Source organism: Mustela nivalis, assembly GCF_964662115.1.
Source record: "Mustela nivalis genome assembly, chromosome: 7".
In the NCBI taxonomy this organism is placed as follows: domain Eukaryota; kingdom Metazoa; phylum Chordata; class Mammalia; order Carnivora; family Mustelidae; genus Mustela; species Mustela nivalis.
In genome coordinates, this window is record NC_139026.1 from 122,367,683 (window position 1) to 122,385,536 (window position 17,854).

The following is a 17,854-nucleotide window of genomic DNA, read 5'->3' on the forward strand; positions in this document are numbered from 1 at the left end:
ACACCTAGGGGCACCTGGGTGGCTCAGTGGGTTAAGCCTCTGCCTTTGGCTCAGGTCATGATCCCAGGGTCCTGGGATTGAGCCCTGCATCGGGCTCCCTGCTCCACGGGAAGTCTGTTTCTCCCTCTCCCACTCCCCCTGTTTGTGTTCCCTCTGTCAAATAAATAAAATCTTTAAAAAAAAAAAAAGAAGAAGAAGAAGAAGAAGATGCAGACATCTAGGTGACCTATTCCAAGTAGACATTAGGAAGCAGACATTTTAAATGGTGGAGGAGGTGGGGGGTGGGGTTTGGCAGAAGAGATGACAGAAGAGCTGGGCATTCACAGCTCTCACCTGGAATGGGCTGTTGGCTCATCCCCTGGATGCAAATTACTGCTGGGTTAGTCTCTTTGAAATAGACAGTTATTTGAAAATTCATCTAGGAATCTCTTCTCTCATGGGCTTTTAATACCTTTTTTTCCATAATGTGACAAATGTACTTAGAAAAACAGGCTGTTTCTTTTTTCCCAGTTTTGCTCCCAAGCCCTTGCATCAAGTATAAAATAAGTGATAGATAACCTTTCATTAAACAGGGCTGTCAGCATAAATGAAAGTTGCTTCCTCGCTTAGCAGTTCCTCAGCTTTCCCCCATCCTGCTGTTTTTAATATCGAAAGACTTTCCTGGAAGTGGTAGGAAGGAAGAAGGCCCTGATTGAAATTTCCAAGCCACTTCCTCTTCAGCTATAGCCACCTGCTAAAGCCACTTCCTCTTTTAAGCCATAGGTTGTTTTTGTTTTTGTTTTTTAAGATTTTATTTTTAAGTAATCTCTACATCCAACGTGGGGCTTGAACTCACGACCCTGAGATGAAGGGACACACGCTCCTCTGACTGAGCCGGCCAGACACTCCAAGGCACAGTTATGTTTTAGTAACTGTTTTCTTACCACATTTTAAGGTATATTAAGGAGTCAGATTGATAACTGGGTGTGGAGTTCAAAGTCAGGAACTGGGATTTAATCCCGGCTGTGTATGAAATGTGTGAACTTGAATGTGAGCATCATTGCAGTCATCCGGGAAGTGTAGCTGTCATACCGGTGGTCCTGGTCTTGTTTGTCATCATCCTGCTTGTTGATATAATCAGATTTCGAAATCAAGGAAAATATTTCACATACCAGTGGTGCTTACATTTCTCTACTATAGTTATTTGAAATCAAAAACAAAAAGTACCTTCTTCTCTTGACCTGAGAATATCAAGTTGGAGAAAGGTCAGCAATCTGGGTATTGCCAGGCAGCACACATGTTCATGTACTTTGTATGACTGTGATCTTCTTTGAGGCTAGTTCTCTAGGAAGGCCAGGCTCCGGAAACTGGGGCCACCTCTGCTCCACTATTCCTGGCGGTTCTGGGGTCTGATGTAGTGGGCACATGGGCTATTTGGAGGAAGCGAGCGTGTACAGTGCAAGGCGAGACTACCTGAGAGTCCCTACCCCTTTCCTGGACAGTGTGGAGGAGTGTGAACCTGGTGGTTGCAGGCCAGCTGCGTTTGGTCTGTAGATGAAAATTATTTGGAGAGTATTCTAAAAAGTAGTTCCTTTACGTTGTTTCAGTTACTTTCTTAGACACTTTGACATTTGTGTTTTCTGATGAAAACCTTTTAATCTTTATTCTGTTCTTGGTACAGGAACAAATCTACAGAAAGTGCCAGGAATTATTTGGAATTTGAGAAATTAACTGTGAGCCAGCTCCTGCTTTGTCTAAGGGAGGAAAACCAGAAGGTGGAGAAGCTTGGAATTGCACTCAAGGAAGCCAAAGAAAGGTATGAAATAGGTAACTTGAAATATGCATACATTGCTTTTTTAAAACAGCTTTATGGAGATAAAATTAAGACACCAGATAATCCAGGCATTTAAGGTATACATTTCAGTATAGTTTAGAATATTCCCAGTTATGCTTTCTGCCCGTGGACGCCGCCGAGTAAACATCGTTAAAGTCTCCCCTCCCACCGCTGTCATGTCTAAGTCAGAGTCTCCCAAAGAGCCTGAACAGCTGCGGAAGCTCTTCATCGGAGGTCTGAGCTTTGAAACAACTGATGAGAGTCTGAGGAGCCATTTTGAGCAATGGGGAACACTTACAGACTGTGTGGTAATGAGAGATCAGAACACCAAGCGCTCCAGAGGCTTTGGGTTTGTCACATATGCCACTGTGGAGGAGGTGGATGCAGCCATGAATGCAAGGCCACACAAGGTGGATGGAAGAGTTGTGGAACCAAAGAGGGCTGTCTCAAGAGAAGATTCTCAAAGACCTGGTGCCCACTTAAGTGTGAAAAAGATTTTTGTTGGTGAAAAAGAAGACACTGAAGAACATCATCTAAGAGATTATTTCGAACAGTATGGGAAAATCGAGTGATTGAGATCATGACTGACCGAGGCAGTGGCAAAAAGAGGGGTTTTGCTTTTGTAACATTTGATGACCATGATTCTGTAGACAAGATTGTCATTCAAAAATACCATACTGTGAATGGCCACAACTGTGAAGTAAGGAAGGCGCTCTCTAAGCAAGAGATGGCTAGTGCATCATCCAGCCAAAGAGGTCGAAGTGGTTCTGGAAACTTTGGTGGTGGTCGTGGAGGTGGTTTTGGTGGGAATGACAACTTTGGTCGCGGAGGAAACTTTAGTGGTTGAGGTGGCTTTGGTGGCAGTTGAGGTGGTGGTGGATATGGTGGCAGTGGGGATGGCTATAACGGATTTGGTAATGATGGAAGCAACTTTGGAGGTGGCGGAAGCTCTAATGATTTTGGCAATTACAACAATCAATCCTCAAATTTTGGACCCATGAAAGGAGGCAATTTTGGAGGCAGAAGCTCTGGCCCTTATGGTAGTGGAGGCCAATACTTCGCCAAACCACGAAACCAAGGTGGCTATGGTGGTTCCAGCAGCAGCAGCAGCTATGGCAGTGGCAGAAAGTTTTAATTACTGCCAGGAAGCAAAGCTTAGCAGGAGAGGAGAGCCAGAGAAGTGACAGGGAAGCTACAGGTTACAAGAGATTTGTGAACTCAGCCAAGCACAGTGGTGGCAGGGCCTAGCTGCTACAAAGAAGTCATGTTTTAGACAATACTCATGTGTACGGGCAAAAAAACTCGAGGACTGTATTTGTGACTAATTGTATAACAGGTTATTTTAGTTTCTGTTCTGTGGAAAGTGTAAAGCATTCCAACAAAGGGTTTTAATGTAGATTTTTTTTTTTGCACCCATGCTGTTGATTGCTAAATGTAATAGTCTGATCATGACACTGAATAAATGTGTCTTTAAAAAAAAAAAACGAATATTCCCAGTTATGTAGCCATGACCACATTATAATTTTGCAACATTTTTTTCCCCAAGTAAGAAACCCAGTACCTGTTAACACTGATTCCTCATTCCTCCCAGCAGTCTGTTCTCTGTCTCCACAGATTTGCCTATTCTGGACATTTCATCCAAATGGAACCATATGACATGTGGTCTTTTGTGGTTGACTGACTTTATTTAGCATCATGTTTTCAGAGGTCACCCACGTTGTAGCACAAATCAGTTCTTCATTTCCTTTTTGTTGCCAAATAATAGTCCATTGTGTGACTAGTCAGTATTTTGCTTATTCAACAGTTGGTGAACATTTTGGTTCCCACTATTTATCTATTGTGAATAACGTTTGCTGTAAACATTCTTGCACTTTTTGCGTGGACGTATTTTTTTAACCCTCTGGGGGTATATACGCAGGAGTGGGATCGCTGGGCCGTTGGCATCTCTGTGTTGAATGGTTTGAGCAGCTACCGACCTGTTTCCTGCAGTAGCTGCGCCATTTTACGTTTGAGGGTCCTGCTTTTCTCCATGTCCTCCTTCACACGTGTAATCATCCGCCTTCTTGATGACAGCCATCCTCGTGGATGTAAAGTGGTGTCTCATTGTGATTTTGATGTCATTTTCCTAATGACTGATAATATTGAGCATCTTTTCATGTTGATCATTTGTATATCATCTTTGAAAATATCTATTGAAATCCTTTGCCCATTTAAAAAAATTGGATTGCCTTTTTATTGCTGAGGCTTAAGAGTTCATTATATATTTTAGATGCAAATTCTTTTTGAGGGTATATGATTTGCAAATATTTTCTCCCATTCTGTGAATTACCTCTTTACCTCCTGCAGCACAACTTTTTTTTTAAAATTTTGATGTAGTCCACTTTATCTCTTTTTCTTTTGTCATTTGTGCTTTTGATGTTGTGTCTAATGAACCACTGACTAACCCAGGGTCACAAAGATTCACTCCTATGTTTTCTTCTAAGAGCTTTATAGTTTTAGCTCTTACAGTCAGGTCTCTGATCCGTTTTGAGTTCATTTGGGTATATGATGTGAGATCAGGGTCCAACTTCTTTCTTTTGTGTGTGGATATCCAGTCACCCTAACACCGTTTGTTGAAAAGACCCTTCTCTCCGTCAGTGAACTGCTTTGGCACCCTTGGTATAAATCAGTTAGCCATATATGTAAAGATTAATTTCTAAACCTTCAATTTTATTCCTTCGATCTATATGCTTATCCCTTGCATATGCTACACTGTTTGATTACTACAGTTAAATTTTTTTTTTCTTAAAGGTTTTATTTATTTATTTAACAGACAGAGATCACAAGTAGGAAGAGAGACTGGCAGAGAGAGAGAGAGGAGGAAGCAGGCTCCCCACTGAGCAGAGAGCCCGATGCAGGGCTCGATCCCAGGACCCTGGGATCATGACCTGAGCAGAAGGCAGAGGCTTTAACCCACTGAGCCATGAGGCGCCCCTACAGTTAAATTTTGAAATCAGGAAGTGTAGGTTCTTAAATTGAAAGATTATTTTGGCTGTCCTGGCTTCTTGCTTTTCTGTATAAATCTTAGGATAAATTGGTTAATTTCTGGTTAAAAAAAAAAAAAAGAAAGTCAGCTGGGATTTTGTTAGGGATTACATTGAATCTGGAGTTTGGTTTGGGGAGCATTGCCATTTCAACAATATTAAATCTTCTGATCCGTGAAGGATAACCCGTAATTTCATTAGGTCATCTGTAACGTATTTCAATGATGTTTTGTCGTTTTTGGTATACAGGTCTTAAACTAGTTTTCAAAAATTTGTTACTATGATTTCTAGTCTTTTTAATCCTTTTATACATGAAATTGTTTTTTAGATTTCTTTTTAAATTTTTTTTTTAAAGATTTTATTTATTTATTTGACAGACAGAGATCACAAGTAGGCAGAGAAGCAGGCAGAGAGAGAGAGAGAGAGAGGGGGAAGCAGGCTTCCTGCGGAGCAGGGAGCCCGATGCGGGGCTCGATCCCAGGACCCTGAGATCATGACCCGAGCCGAAGGCAGCAGCCCAAACCACTGAGCCACCCGGGCGCCCCAGATTTCTTTTTAAATTTTTTAAAAATTTGTTAGTGTGTAGAAATACCACTGACTTTTTTGTATATTGTATATTGTACATTGATCTTGTATCCTGAAACCTTGCTAGAACTCATGTATTAGCACTAATAGTTTTTTAGTGGATTCCTTGGGATTTTCTTTATACAAGATCATGTCCTATGCAAAGGAATAGTGTTCTTTCTTTCTTACCAGCAAGGGTACCTTGTATTTCTTTTTCTTGCGTGACTTCCCTGGCTAGAATCTCTAGCACATGTTAAGTAAAGTGGAGAAAGCAGTCATGCTTGTTTTGGGGGGAAGGCCTTCAACCTTTCACCATCAAGTATGATGTTAGCTGCAAGTTTTCATAGATGCTTTTATCAGGTTGAGAAGCTCCCTTCTATTTCTAGTTTGTTATACTTTTTATCATGAAGAGTTTTGAATTTTGTGAAATGCTGTTTCCATGTCCATGGGGACAACTAATGGTTTTTTTAAACTTCTGTTAATATGATATATTGTAGTGATTGATTTTCATGTGTTAAACCAACCTTTCATTCCTGGGTAAATCCACTTGGATGTATAGTCCTTTCTATATGTTGCTAGTTTAGGTTATTAAAATTTTGTTAAGGATTTTTACATCTTTATTCATAAGTTGTATCAGTCCATAGTTTTCTTTCCTTGTAATGTCTTTGTCTGGTTTTGGTGTAAGGGAAATACTGGCCTCATAGAATATGGTATATATGAGAACACACACACACACCCACTTTGGGATAAAATTCATACACTGTAGAGTTGTGAAGTCAATGAATCTATGTGCAAATGCACTTTTAAGAAATGCAAAGTGCTAAACTATGTAGGATATGGGAGAGGTTATGCAATAGTTTTAAGGCTCCAGCAATTGCAACATTTAATCGTAAATATACTATGACATCATTGATTCTCTCAGACATTATAAATGGCTTATTAATCTTAAAATTATAGCACTGTGAGAAGTACTTTCTAACTAAAGCAGTTTACACCTTAAGATTTATTTATTTTAGAGAGGGAGGCGGGAGGGGCTAAGGGAGAGCAAGAGACAGAGTCTCAAGCAGACTCTACCCTGAGTGTGGAGCCCAGGGCAGGGCTCAGTCTCACAATCCTGAGATCAGGACCTGAGCTGAAACCAAGAGTAGGATGCTTAACCAACTGCACCATCTAGGCGCTCCTGAAACAATTTTAATTTTCAACTATAGAAAGATCTTTTGTCAAATATGAAACATAAGTTCCTTATTCAGATGATGTTAACCTGGAAGACACATCGGCTTTGGTCCAATGACTGATTTCATGATCAGCGCATTTCAAAAGGTGTGGAGGGCACGTCGGCTCTGAATCCTATATGTTTACACCATATCCTCTTGTTGTCCCTTAGAAAATTTCAAGGGTTGACTTCTAGGAGACTAGTAGCATGTATTCTAATGGAGCAAAATATTTGTCCTGTCTTTTCAGCAAATCCTAAAACATAGTAATAATGCATAGATAGATAAATAAAAGCACTCTTTTTACACCTAGTTACCAAGCTATTTTTTTCTTTTTTTTTTTTTAAAGACTTTATTTATTTATTTGACAGAGAGAGAGAGAGATCACAAGTAGGCAGAGAGGCAGGCAGAGTGAGGGGGAAGCAGGCTCACCGCTGAGCAGAGAGCCAGATGTGGGGCTCGATCCCAGGACCCTGAGATCACGACCTGAGCCAAAGGCAGAGGCTCAACCCACTGAGCCACCCAGGTGCCCCCCAAGCTATTTTTAAAGGGAAAAATGTTACCCTTTGAAGGAGACCTTTAGGAACCATGAACAAGCAGCATGTTTTTATTTCGTAGACACTTTTACCTCTCCTGTGTTCTGCACACCATTCTCAGAAGTCAGGTTGAGCCAGTAATTCATCTGTACTTAGACAACATGATTAGCTTTCATGATGAAAGTGTCAACTTAGGAATTTACTAATTATACCTCCTCATCATTCATATGATATATATAATTCCTGCTTTCAGAATAATCACAGCCTTCTCCCTGTAGCAGTAGTTCTTCGGATGGCCCTAGGAAGTCAGGCATGCCTTTGAGATGGCTGTGTTTAGTCTCCCACCTTGAGCACCTAAAAAGGGTTGCTTTCTCAATAGCATTAAATCTCCATTCTCTGAGCCAGCCCTCTCTCAGTTTTTAACAACTGCTAAGTCAAAAGACTCATGCTCTCTGGGTGGGTATCAGGATGATGATTTCCCCCTCACTATGACAGAACTGAAAACCAAGAAATAAAATCCCTGATATCTGGATAGCCTTGCTTATACGTGCTGTATAGGATATGATGAAAACACATCCCAAGATCTAACATGTCTCTTTCTCAAACAAGTGAGTCTTCAACTGTTTTCATTAATCATGACAAATAGGGATACAGACAGCATGAAATTTATTCTGAAAACTCTTAGGAGATTTGTGGGGCAAGGGGACTGTAGGATTTCAGGATTCATATTTCATGTGATTTGTACTTTCTAAACAAATTTAAACTGACAGCAAGTAAAAAAGGGGAAAGTGGGGGCGCCTGGGTGGCTCAGTGGGTTAAGCCTCTGCCTTCAGCTTGGGTCATGATCTCAGGGTCCTGGGATCGAGCCCCGCATCGGGCTCTCTGCTCAGCAGGGAGCCTGCTTCCTCCTCTCTCTCTGCCTGCCTCTCTGCCTACTTGTGATCTCGGTCTATCAAATAAATAAAATCTTAAAAAAAAAAAGTGGGGGGGGGAGTGTAGGAAGTGTGGCCCAAGAGAGTCAAGAAGTTGCAGGGAAGGTCACTCCAAGATGAGAATTTGCCCTAGAAAAGTAAGATAAATGATTATTCAAAAGTAGAGCCCTGGGTCATACATGAGTGGCGTGAAAAAGGCCCATCCATCAACTCCACATCAGCTGGCTCTTACCCCATTTATCTGGCTTAGCTCAAAATAGTGTCTGTTCACTAGTTAGGTTTGGCAATTTGTGACGTTGTGACCATTTTGATATTTCCCTCCATGCACCAGGCTTAAATTGCTACTGAGTTGTCCCCCTATTGTGAACACAATCTACTGACCTCCCGTTGCACACACAGGTGCTTGTGGACCTGACTTACCTGCCCCACCTCCAAAATTGGCTATACTGAAATTTAGTTAGGTAACTACTCGGCATTTTACGTTATTAGGCGCACCCAGGGAGTACTCAGTTGAGCTCTGCTCTGTGCCTTGAACACCTTTCCTTTTTTTATACAACTTTTTTTTTCTTACTTCTGTGCATAATTACATCTTTAAAATTTGCTTAGTTTCCCCATACTCTTCTTCAGTGCAGAACTCTCTCAGATGCATTCAGACATGTTAGTAGTCTAGTCATATCCTCTCTGGAGAATACTTGCTTTCTAGATCCTGTCTCATGGCGTCTCCCTTTGCCTTCAGCCTGAGAAATTCCTTCAGCTCTCCTGTGTTCCATCACTTGCTTCCTGAATCCAACAACTTTTCTACTCTTTTTAAATGTTGTTATTGTTTTTCTCAAACAAAGCTTACCACATTTCCACTAACTGACTAAAAAAGAATATATGGGCAGTATATTTTCTCAGACCTGCATATCTAAAAATCTCTCCTTCTGCCTTTATACTTCATGGATAGTTGGGCTAGATATAGAATTCTGTTATCGGATATAATTTCCCCTCCACATTTCAAAAGCTTTGCTACATTGTGTCCTAGCTTCTGGTGTTAATGCTAAAAAGACCCTCTGCCATTCTGGCTCCTCATCTTTGGGGATGAGACTTCTCACATACTTTGGTGTGAGCCTGTTTTTCATCTGTCCTGGACACTCTTAGGATCTTTCATTCTGCAAACTCATGTCCTTCAGTTCTTGAGAGATGATCTTGAATTAATTTAGTGATGATCTCTTACCCTCAATTGTCTTTGTTCTCTCTTTATAGCATTACTATTTTTTTAATTGGATCTCCTCTCCTCTAATTTTTTTTCTTTTTTTTTTTTTAAGATTTTATTTATTTATTTGACAGAGATCACAAGCAGAGAGAGAGGCAGGCGGAGCAGAGAGCCTGATGTGAATTTCAATCCCAGGACTCTGGGATCATGACCCGAGCTGAAGACAGAGGCTTTAACCCACTGAGCCACACAGGCGCCCCTCCTCTAATTTTCTTAACTCCTTGTTCCTTTTCTCTGTCTCTCCCTTTTTCTCCTTTCTGATAAATTTGATCAACTTTCATCTTCCCTTTTTTTGTGGAGGAGAAGCTTTTTTTGGAGAACCTTTGAGTAGTAATTTTTTATTGTGTTCCATTTTTTTTCGTGGATGTAATGTTTCCTCATCTCTCTAAAAATCTTAATGATATTTTTGACATTTATTTCCCTGCTGGGATATTCTGTTTTCAGTAAGTTAGTTTTTTCTGTTTCTTATTAAGATTTTCCTTAAATGTCTAGTAATTTTGGCTGTTTGATTAGATTTAGCAGGATTACAGGGTATCAGAAGCTGATTGAAGCTCTCAGTGCACATCTAGAGAGATCTGGCTTGGAGGTTTCCTTGGGGAAGTGCTGTGTCAGAAACTTTCAATCTTTTCCCTTATCCTGGTTACATACTCCAGAGGATACTCTTCCAGCCTCCTGCCTGGAGGGCATTTCTCAAATGTGGAGGTTCTTGAGATGAGTAAATGAGGGGGCTGATGGTCCTAATGTTCTGTGTGTAAGTTCTTCTTATAGAAGAACCCATGTCTCATTTCTGACTAATGTCTGAACCCAGAAAGCCCTTATTTTGTGATATTCTAGACCCTCTTTTTTTTTTTTTAAGTAGACTCCACACCCAGGGTGGAGCCCAACATGGGGCAGAATTCATGACCCTGATGAGATCAAGAGTTGATGCCCAACTGATGAGCCACCCAGACATCACTTCCAGTCCCTCTTAAACAGGCCCCACCTTTGTCCCCACATCCAGAGGTACCTGGTGTCACTGACTCCTGATTCTTCTACTTCCCACAGTGTCGATTAGGTTAAGTCTTGGCTTTCCCTAATGTTGACTTCAGACCCAGCCTTACTAGGCTTCCAAGTCAGTTCCCACTCATAGTCATACTCCCCATCTTCTTGCTGTTATTTTCTCTCCCTTTCTCTTTGTTCTTGTATGTAGATAGCTTTTTAAAAGTCATTTTGGTGGAGTACAGAGTGGCAAAAAAAATTATGTGCATATATTCAGTTCACTGTCGTTAACGAGAAATCTCTTTATTCAGTTCACTGTCCTTAACAAGAAATCTCTTCTTGTTTCATTTGCCTTGGGCTGGCTTTTGTGTGGTTATGATTCACTGTAAGAATTTTTGTACATTTGTTTGTTTTTAAGGACTTGTGAACTTAGATGGGTCCAAAAAGGCTTCCTTTCTCTGCTGGATCTTTATAAATGGATGCATACTCATGTAACACACACACACATGTATGTACAACAAAGACACAGATTTTTAAGATATTTGTGTGTATTGCTGTACATGGAAAGAGACAGTTTTTGTAAGTATTTGGTGTGATTTATGCCCATCTTTTATCTCTACATAAATTCATCCCTTAAATCACATCTAGCCAATTTTAGAATGAGAGCTAAACCCCAAAAGGTTAATATATAATATAGCAAATACAGAGAGATTTTGAAATCCCTGATCTTCCATCCAGATTTCAGACTTGGTTTTGGGGCTTCTGCAATTGCTGTTCCTGTTGAAGCCAAAGACAAAGTAACTTTTCCATTTTCTATATTTTTCAGAGTTTCATATTTTGAAAAGAAAGCCAGTGATCATTCTGACATTGAGACCCAGACAGAGAGAAGCACAGAAAAAGAGAAAGAAGAGGAGAAAGGCCCCGAAACTGTAGGTACTTGGGTTCTAAGGCTGCTGTCACACCCCTGATGTACCTAAGAGTCATATCTGAAGTCGCGTCTTGTGCTGTGTCATTAGATTTAGAAATAGAAATAATCATAAAGTTGGATATATTATATTCTATTTCTCTCATATTTCCTTGACCTGATTCGAATTTCATCCATAGTAAATTATAGTGAGATGTGCTCCTATCCCAGTGATTCTAGGGAATCACACCTCTGTATCTTCTTTTTTTTTTTTTTTTTAAGGTAGATTTATTTATTTTAGAGAGCAAGAGTATACATGAGTGAGGGGAGAGGCAAAGAGAGAGGGAGAAAGAATCCAAAGCAGACTGCCAGTGGAGGGCAGAGCCTGACACAGGGTTCCCATCTCATGACCCTGGGATCAGGACCCTAGCCAAAATCAAGAGTCAGATGTCCAATCTACTGAACCACCCAAGCTCTATCCCTTCTTGGCTGATTTTCGCTCCTAACTTTGTGAGTGAACAGGCCCTCTAGTGGAGAAGGAATTTTGCCCACTTTATAGTGAGATTATTTGAGAATATGACCCAGAAACTTGGGATAAAATTGAAAGATCTCGGTTCTCCCCTACTACTGGTTTGAATGAAATAGTTTGAATGTAAAGGTTCATGTTTCTGTAGCCAGTGTTCTGTGGCACCGAGCTGTGCCCTAGAGCCTGTCACTCAGTCTTAAGCTTAGGGAGGGTGGATGAAGGCAGGAAGTTGTAAGAGCTGTAGTCGTCCACATGAAAGACATTTCTGTAAGATGCTCACTGTAGCCAATTCACTTATTAAACAAATACATGTTGAATGTCTACTGTATTCCATGCTCTGGGCTGAGTTTCCTACTTCAAGAGACTGGAGAACACTGAAAACACTGAGATGAAGAGTCATAGTGTGTTGTGGACTAAAGCCAATTTGACAACTGGTAGTAGAAGAGTACTGAGATTTCCAAGGCACCATAAAGCTCACTGACAGCCATTCTGGAGCTGCCAGGAAAAACGCGGTTCAATGAAAAGAGTGGAGTAAACTAGAAACATAAATCAGCCAAGGACTATGAGCATAAGCTGCTCTCTGGGTAAATTAGATTTTGCTTTGACTCTGCTGTGCTCTCTGATCCCCTGAACCATGATCAGGATTAACTGACGTCTGATAGAGGGTGAGCAGAAACTAGCAAAACCTAGAACCTTAACGTCTGGGAGTGTTTGTGTGAATTTTCACCCCTACAAGTCTTAAGAGGGGATGTTCTTGGGTTGCCAGAATCAAAAAGGAGACAATTCTTCAACCCTTTAAATAAACTCCACACATAGGAAAAAAAAATTATGATGAAGTCATTATCACAATGCATACAAATTGATCAGTTATGTAAGAAAAACAGTTTTATATATGAATATTGCCATATGTTTGTAAATTACATATTATGAAACATAAAATGTATATGATTAGTAAATGTAGACATATAAGGAAACAGAGCTGTAGCTAAAACATTTCTTTTCATGGAAGATATTTGCGACATTAATTGTCAAAATTGTAATCGATTTACCAGTCTTAGTTGGACAATGATAGTTCACACAGTTTTCTCACAAAAAGATTCATTTAGTCTGGATCCGAATCACATGTGCGTGTTTGGGATTTCCTGAATGACAGGTTGGAAGTGAAGTGGAGACATTGAACCTTCAGGTGACGACTCTATTTAAGGAGCTTCAAGAGGCTCATACGAAACTCAGTGAGGCTGAGCTAATGAAGAAGAGACTTCAAGAGAAGTAAGAATGAGAGATGAATTCTATTTTCTTTAGAAAATGGACATTTTTACAAAATATATTGTTATGTAAAAACATAGTTTCATTACTGTGCTACTAAAAATAAAATAGAAACCTAATTAAAATATGAATTCAGAAAACACTAATGTCTAGATTAACATACAGGTTCATTTATAAATATGAAATACTTGTAATGTGGGGGAATGGGGTCCAGGGAAATCTGATTCCGCTGCTCCAGGATGTTGGTTACACATGCTATAGCCTATGGGATGACCTATTAAAAAAAAAAACAGTAAGCCAGATTTCCTGTGACTTACCTGAGCTGACAATATTGATGTAAGCAAACATAAATGAAGCTGCAAAGAGAAAGAAGAACTTCAGGGAGATTTCTTGAGGAAAAAGAATTCATTTTTAATCAATTATGAAGGCTAATATTTAAATTCAGAATTTTGCGTTTATTTTTCTTAATGTAGCAAATTACCCCAAATCTTAAAAAGCTAAGTTGATGTTGTTCTTTTGGATTAGTTGGCAAACATAAATCCAGTTCAGTACATGAGCGTGTGTTGCCTTAGAGTTATGCTTACCAAGGCTCTACCATCTTATGTTAAATCAGCAGAGCATAACAGCTAAAGCTAAGGACTTTGGACAAACAGGCTTAGTTGAAACATGGATCTAAAATTTATTTGTGGTATTACCTTGAGCAAGTTATTTATTTAACCTCTCTGAGCCCTAGTTTTATCATTTGTAAAATCTGTGTCATTATCCCTACCTTGTAACATATTGAGAGGTTTACCATGCTTGGTGTTAATGCCTTGCTATTAGGAAACTGTGGTTCATGTTTCCTATGATTATATCGAAATTCTCTTTCTGATCTTTAAGAGACTTTAAGACACTTCCTTTTCCCTGATTGAATCTTTGGACATATTCTTTGTGCATTTTGACAGAACCCACACTTCTCAAAATACTGAAGATATCCGTGTATCACTCTATGAAAAGCACCTTTAGCCAATTACTACTTTGGTCTGTGTTGAAGAACAAAAATATACTGGCATGTCTACTTAAGGCCATTATTCCATAGCTTCTTTGACCTTAGATCTGTACCTTTTTTTTAACGTTAGGCATAAGGGTTCAGGAATATGTAAATTTCTTTTCCAAAAAAAGGTCTGTATTTTTTTAATGTTTAGTCATGTGGGTTTAGAAATATTATTTGCTTCTAGTAAAGAAGCAAGGAGTATAAAATATTTTTTTGCACCATTAAGTCCTTGAAAATGGCAATCCTAAATTTCTTTGTTTTGGTACATAATCTTGGGTTTGATTTAAAAGCCGCTGAGAAATGAAGGATCATTGTTTATCCTCATGATATTTCCTAGATGTCAGTCCCTTGAAAGGAAAAATTCTGCAATCCCTTCAGAGCTGAATGAAAAGCAAGAGCTTGTTTATAACAACAAAAAGTTGGAGCTACAAGTGGAAAGCATGAAATCAGAAATCAAAATGGAGCAAGCTAAAACCGAAGAGGAAAAGTGAGTATGCCCTAGCTGAATGACCACTTGCTGGAAGAAGGTAGAAGAGCACTTCCATAAGATTGGAATTAGGATTTAGAATAAGTTTAAAATTTTTCTCTTTTATGTATCTCTTTTATGTATTTGTATTTATTCTCTTTTATGTATTTGAAGGGGTACCAGGAGACTTCTTTGAAGAGATAAACTTTGTTCTATTATAACAAAATTACTAAGTTACTTGTAATCTATGTTGATTTTTTTAAAAGATTTTATTTATTTATTTACAGGCAGAGGTCACAAGTAAGCAGAGAGGCAGGCAGAGACAGAGAGGGAAGCAGGTTCCTGGCTGAGCAGAGAACCCCTTGCGGGGCTCGATCCCAGGACCCTGGGATCATGACCTGAGCCGAAGGCAGAGGCTTAACCCACTGAGCCACCCAGGTGCCCCAGTGTTGATTTTTTTTTTTTTTTGAAAGATTGTTTTCTTTGAGAGTAAAAAAAGGCTGGCAGGTAGTGGAATGGGAAAGGTAGGAGAGAAAGTTTTACTAGTCAAGTTTTCAGAAGAAGGTGGGAAAGTAAGACTAAGTTTTTATATTTTCTCCCCAAATTCTAATTCTTATTTTTTTTTAAACAGGTCCAAGTTAGCCACTCTTCAGTTGACCCATAACAAACTTCTTCAAGAATACAATAATTCATTGAAAACACTGGAGGAACTAAAAAGGAAAGAGGTACTCGTAGAAAAAAATGACTTTCATAGCCTCATAAGGAACAGAAACTATAAACATTTTTATATGCAAAATGTTGTGCTAATCCTTAACTGACTCTGGTTTCAAAGGCGGTTCTTCGGTTTATAATTGATTTCTTATGTCTAAGTGTATATAGCTTCTGAGGTTGCCCCAGTGTTATAATGTGCTTTATAAAATGCTTTTAGCATTTGTTTTTTTAAAGATTTATTTATTTAGTTATTGAGAGAGGGGGAGAGAGTGCGGAGGGGTATGGTGGGGCGGGGCAGAGGGAGAGGGAGAGAGAATCTCAAGCAGACTCCTGATGAGCATGGAGCCTGATTCCGGGCTCTATCCCAGGACCCCGAGATCATGACCTGAGCCGAAACCAAGAGTTGGACACTTAACCAACTGAGCTGCCCAGATGTTACAGCTTTTAGCATTTCTAAAGTGAGTGGGTTCATAGGAGAGCTACCAGCATGGGTTCCCACGTGACCAGAGCACAGTGAGACTATGGGTGGCCACTGGAGGGGTTGTCTCCATGGAGCTGTTACAGGGCTAGCTTGCTGCTGCCAGTGACCTTGAGACCCTGGACTCACTGGACTGCAACTTACATTAGTATAACACCAGCAAGGAGTGGCAGTTTAAAAATGGGAAGATGTGTGAGGTGATAGATGTGCCTGTTAACCTGGTGGGGGGAACTCTCTCACACTGTATATGCATATCAAATTATTACATTGTTCACTTTAAATATCTTATAATTTAATTTGTCAGTTTTACTTGGATAAAGCTGGGATAAATGAGTAAAGATCATGAATGCTTTGAATTAGAAGGGATCTTTGAGTTTATATGCTTGTAAATGGACTCTTTGTTTTCCTTTTTTTTTTTTAAGTTTTATTTATTTTTAGAGAGAGAGAATCTTTCAGGGGAGGGTCAGAGGGAGAGAATCTTTCAAACAGACTCCCTGCTGAGTACAAAGCCGAGGACACAGGGCTTGATCCCTCAACCATGAGATCAGGAACTGAGCCAAAACCAAGAGTCAGATGCTTAACTGACTGAGCCACCCAGACACTACATATTTTTTTTAATAAAATATTCTTCCTGGGGCGCCTGGGAGGCTCAGTGGGTTGGGGCCTCTGCCTTTGGCTCGGGTCGTGATTCCAGGGTCCTGGGATCGAGCCCCACATCGGGTTCTCTGCTCAGCGGGGAGCCTGCTTCCTCCTCTCTCTTTCTCTGCCTTCCTCTCTGTCTACTTGTGATCTGTATTTGTCAAATCAATAAATAAAATCTTTAAAAAAAATATTGTTCCTCTCTAGGACTAGTAAAATTTTTTCATTATTTATATACTTATCTATTTTTAATTGGAGTAGAGTTGACACACAATGTCATATTAGTTTTCAGTGTCCAACATAGTGATCTGAAATTTATATACCTTATGAAACATTCATAATTATAGCTACCATCTGTCACTGTACAGAGTTATTACAATAGTATTAACTGTACAGTTGACCCTTGAATGAAAGATTTGCACAGGTCTGCTTAATATGCAGATTTTTTTAAAATACAGAACTGTATACATGTTTTTTCTTCCTTACGACTTTTTAAATAACATTTTCTTTTTTTTTTTTTTAGCTTACTTTATTGTAAGAACACAGTATATAATACATATAACATACAAAATATATGTTAGCCCACTAAATTATTGGTAAGGCTTCCAGTCAGCCATAGGCTGTCACTAGTTAAGTTTCTGGGGAGTCAAAAGTTACATGTGGATTTGTGACTCTGCAGGGGCTTAGTGCCTCTAACTCGTGCATTGTTTGAGGGTCAGCTGTGTTCCTGTGCTGTACTGTACATCCCTTGACTTATTTATTTTACAACTACAAACTACAAGTTTGCACCTCTTGATCTCCTTCATCCCCCTATGTCTCTCTCCTTAACAAAACAAATGTTTTTTACATTCCACATAAGTGAAATCATACAGTATTTGTCTATTTCTATGACTTACTTCACTTTACGTAATACCCTCTAGGTCTATCCATATTGTCACAGATGGCAAGATTTCAGTCTTTTTATGTCTGAGTAATATTCTCGTGTGTGTGTGTGTGTGTGTACGTATATAGATCGCATCTTCTTTATCTAGTCATCTGTTGAAGAGCAGTTAGATTGCTTCCATATCTTAGCTATTGTAAATAATGCTCTAGTAAACATAGGAATGGATATATCGTTTTGAATTAGTGTTCTCATTTTCTCTGGATAAATACTGGAGAGTGGGATTACTGGATCATATGGTAGTTCTATTTTTAACTTTTTGAGGAACCTCCACAGTGTTTCCAGAGTGGCTGCACCAGTTTGCATTCCCACCAACAGTGCTCAGGGGTTCCCCTTTTTCTCCACATCCTTGCCAACACTTGTTGGGTTTTGTTTGTTTGGTTGGTTGGTTTTGATACTAGTCATTCTGGCAGGTGTGAGGTGATCAATTTTTAATTTGAACATGTTTCTGCTTTTCTACGGACTTCGCCATTTAAGAGTAACATCAGTGGGGAAAGTAACAGTATCAGCAAGTTACAGCCTCACTGAGATCAGGGTTTGTCTTCGTTTCCCTTCTTTAAGTGTTTTTTCTAAGTTAAA

The 17,854-nt window shown here is 39.5% G+C and overlaps 1 protein-coding gene and 1 pseudogene across 5 annotated transcripts in view; both read left to right on the forward strand.

Moving 5' to 3' along the window:
- The window catches only part of OPTN (optineurin), a 44,585-nt gene that overhangs the window by 15,475 nt on the left and 11,256 nt on the right, over window positions 1-17,854 (forward strand). For all 4 annotated transcript variants that reach the window (XM_082739533.1, XM_082739535.1, XM_082739534.1 and 1 more), the window contains 5 exons: window positions 1,661-1,795; window positions 11,139-11,241; window positions 12,896-13,011; window positions 14,379-14,528; window positions 15,139-15,232. In XM_082739533.1, the coding sequence (XP_082595659.1) occupies window positions 1,661-1,795; window positions 11,139-11,241; window positions 12,896-13,011; window positions 14,379-14,528; window positions 15,139-15,232 (598 nt within the window). The remainder of the gene's footprint in view (window positions 1-1,660; window positions 1,796-11,138; window positions 11,242-12,895; window positions 13,012-14,378; window positions 14,529-15,138; window positions 15,233-17,854) is intronic.
- Window positions 1,810-17,854, forward strand: part of LOC309869061 (heterogeneous nuclear ribonucleoprotein A1 pseudogene) — a 361,742-nt pseudogene continuing 345,697 nt past the window's right edge. Inside the window, exon 1 of the transcript XR_014316503.1 lies at window positions 1,810-3,011. The product of XR_014316503.1 is annotated as a heterogeneous nuclear ribonucleoprotein A1 pseudogene (transcript). The remainder of the gene's footprint in view (window positions 3,012-17,854) is intronic.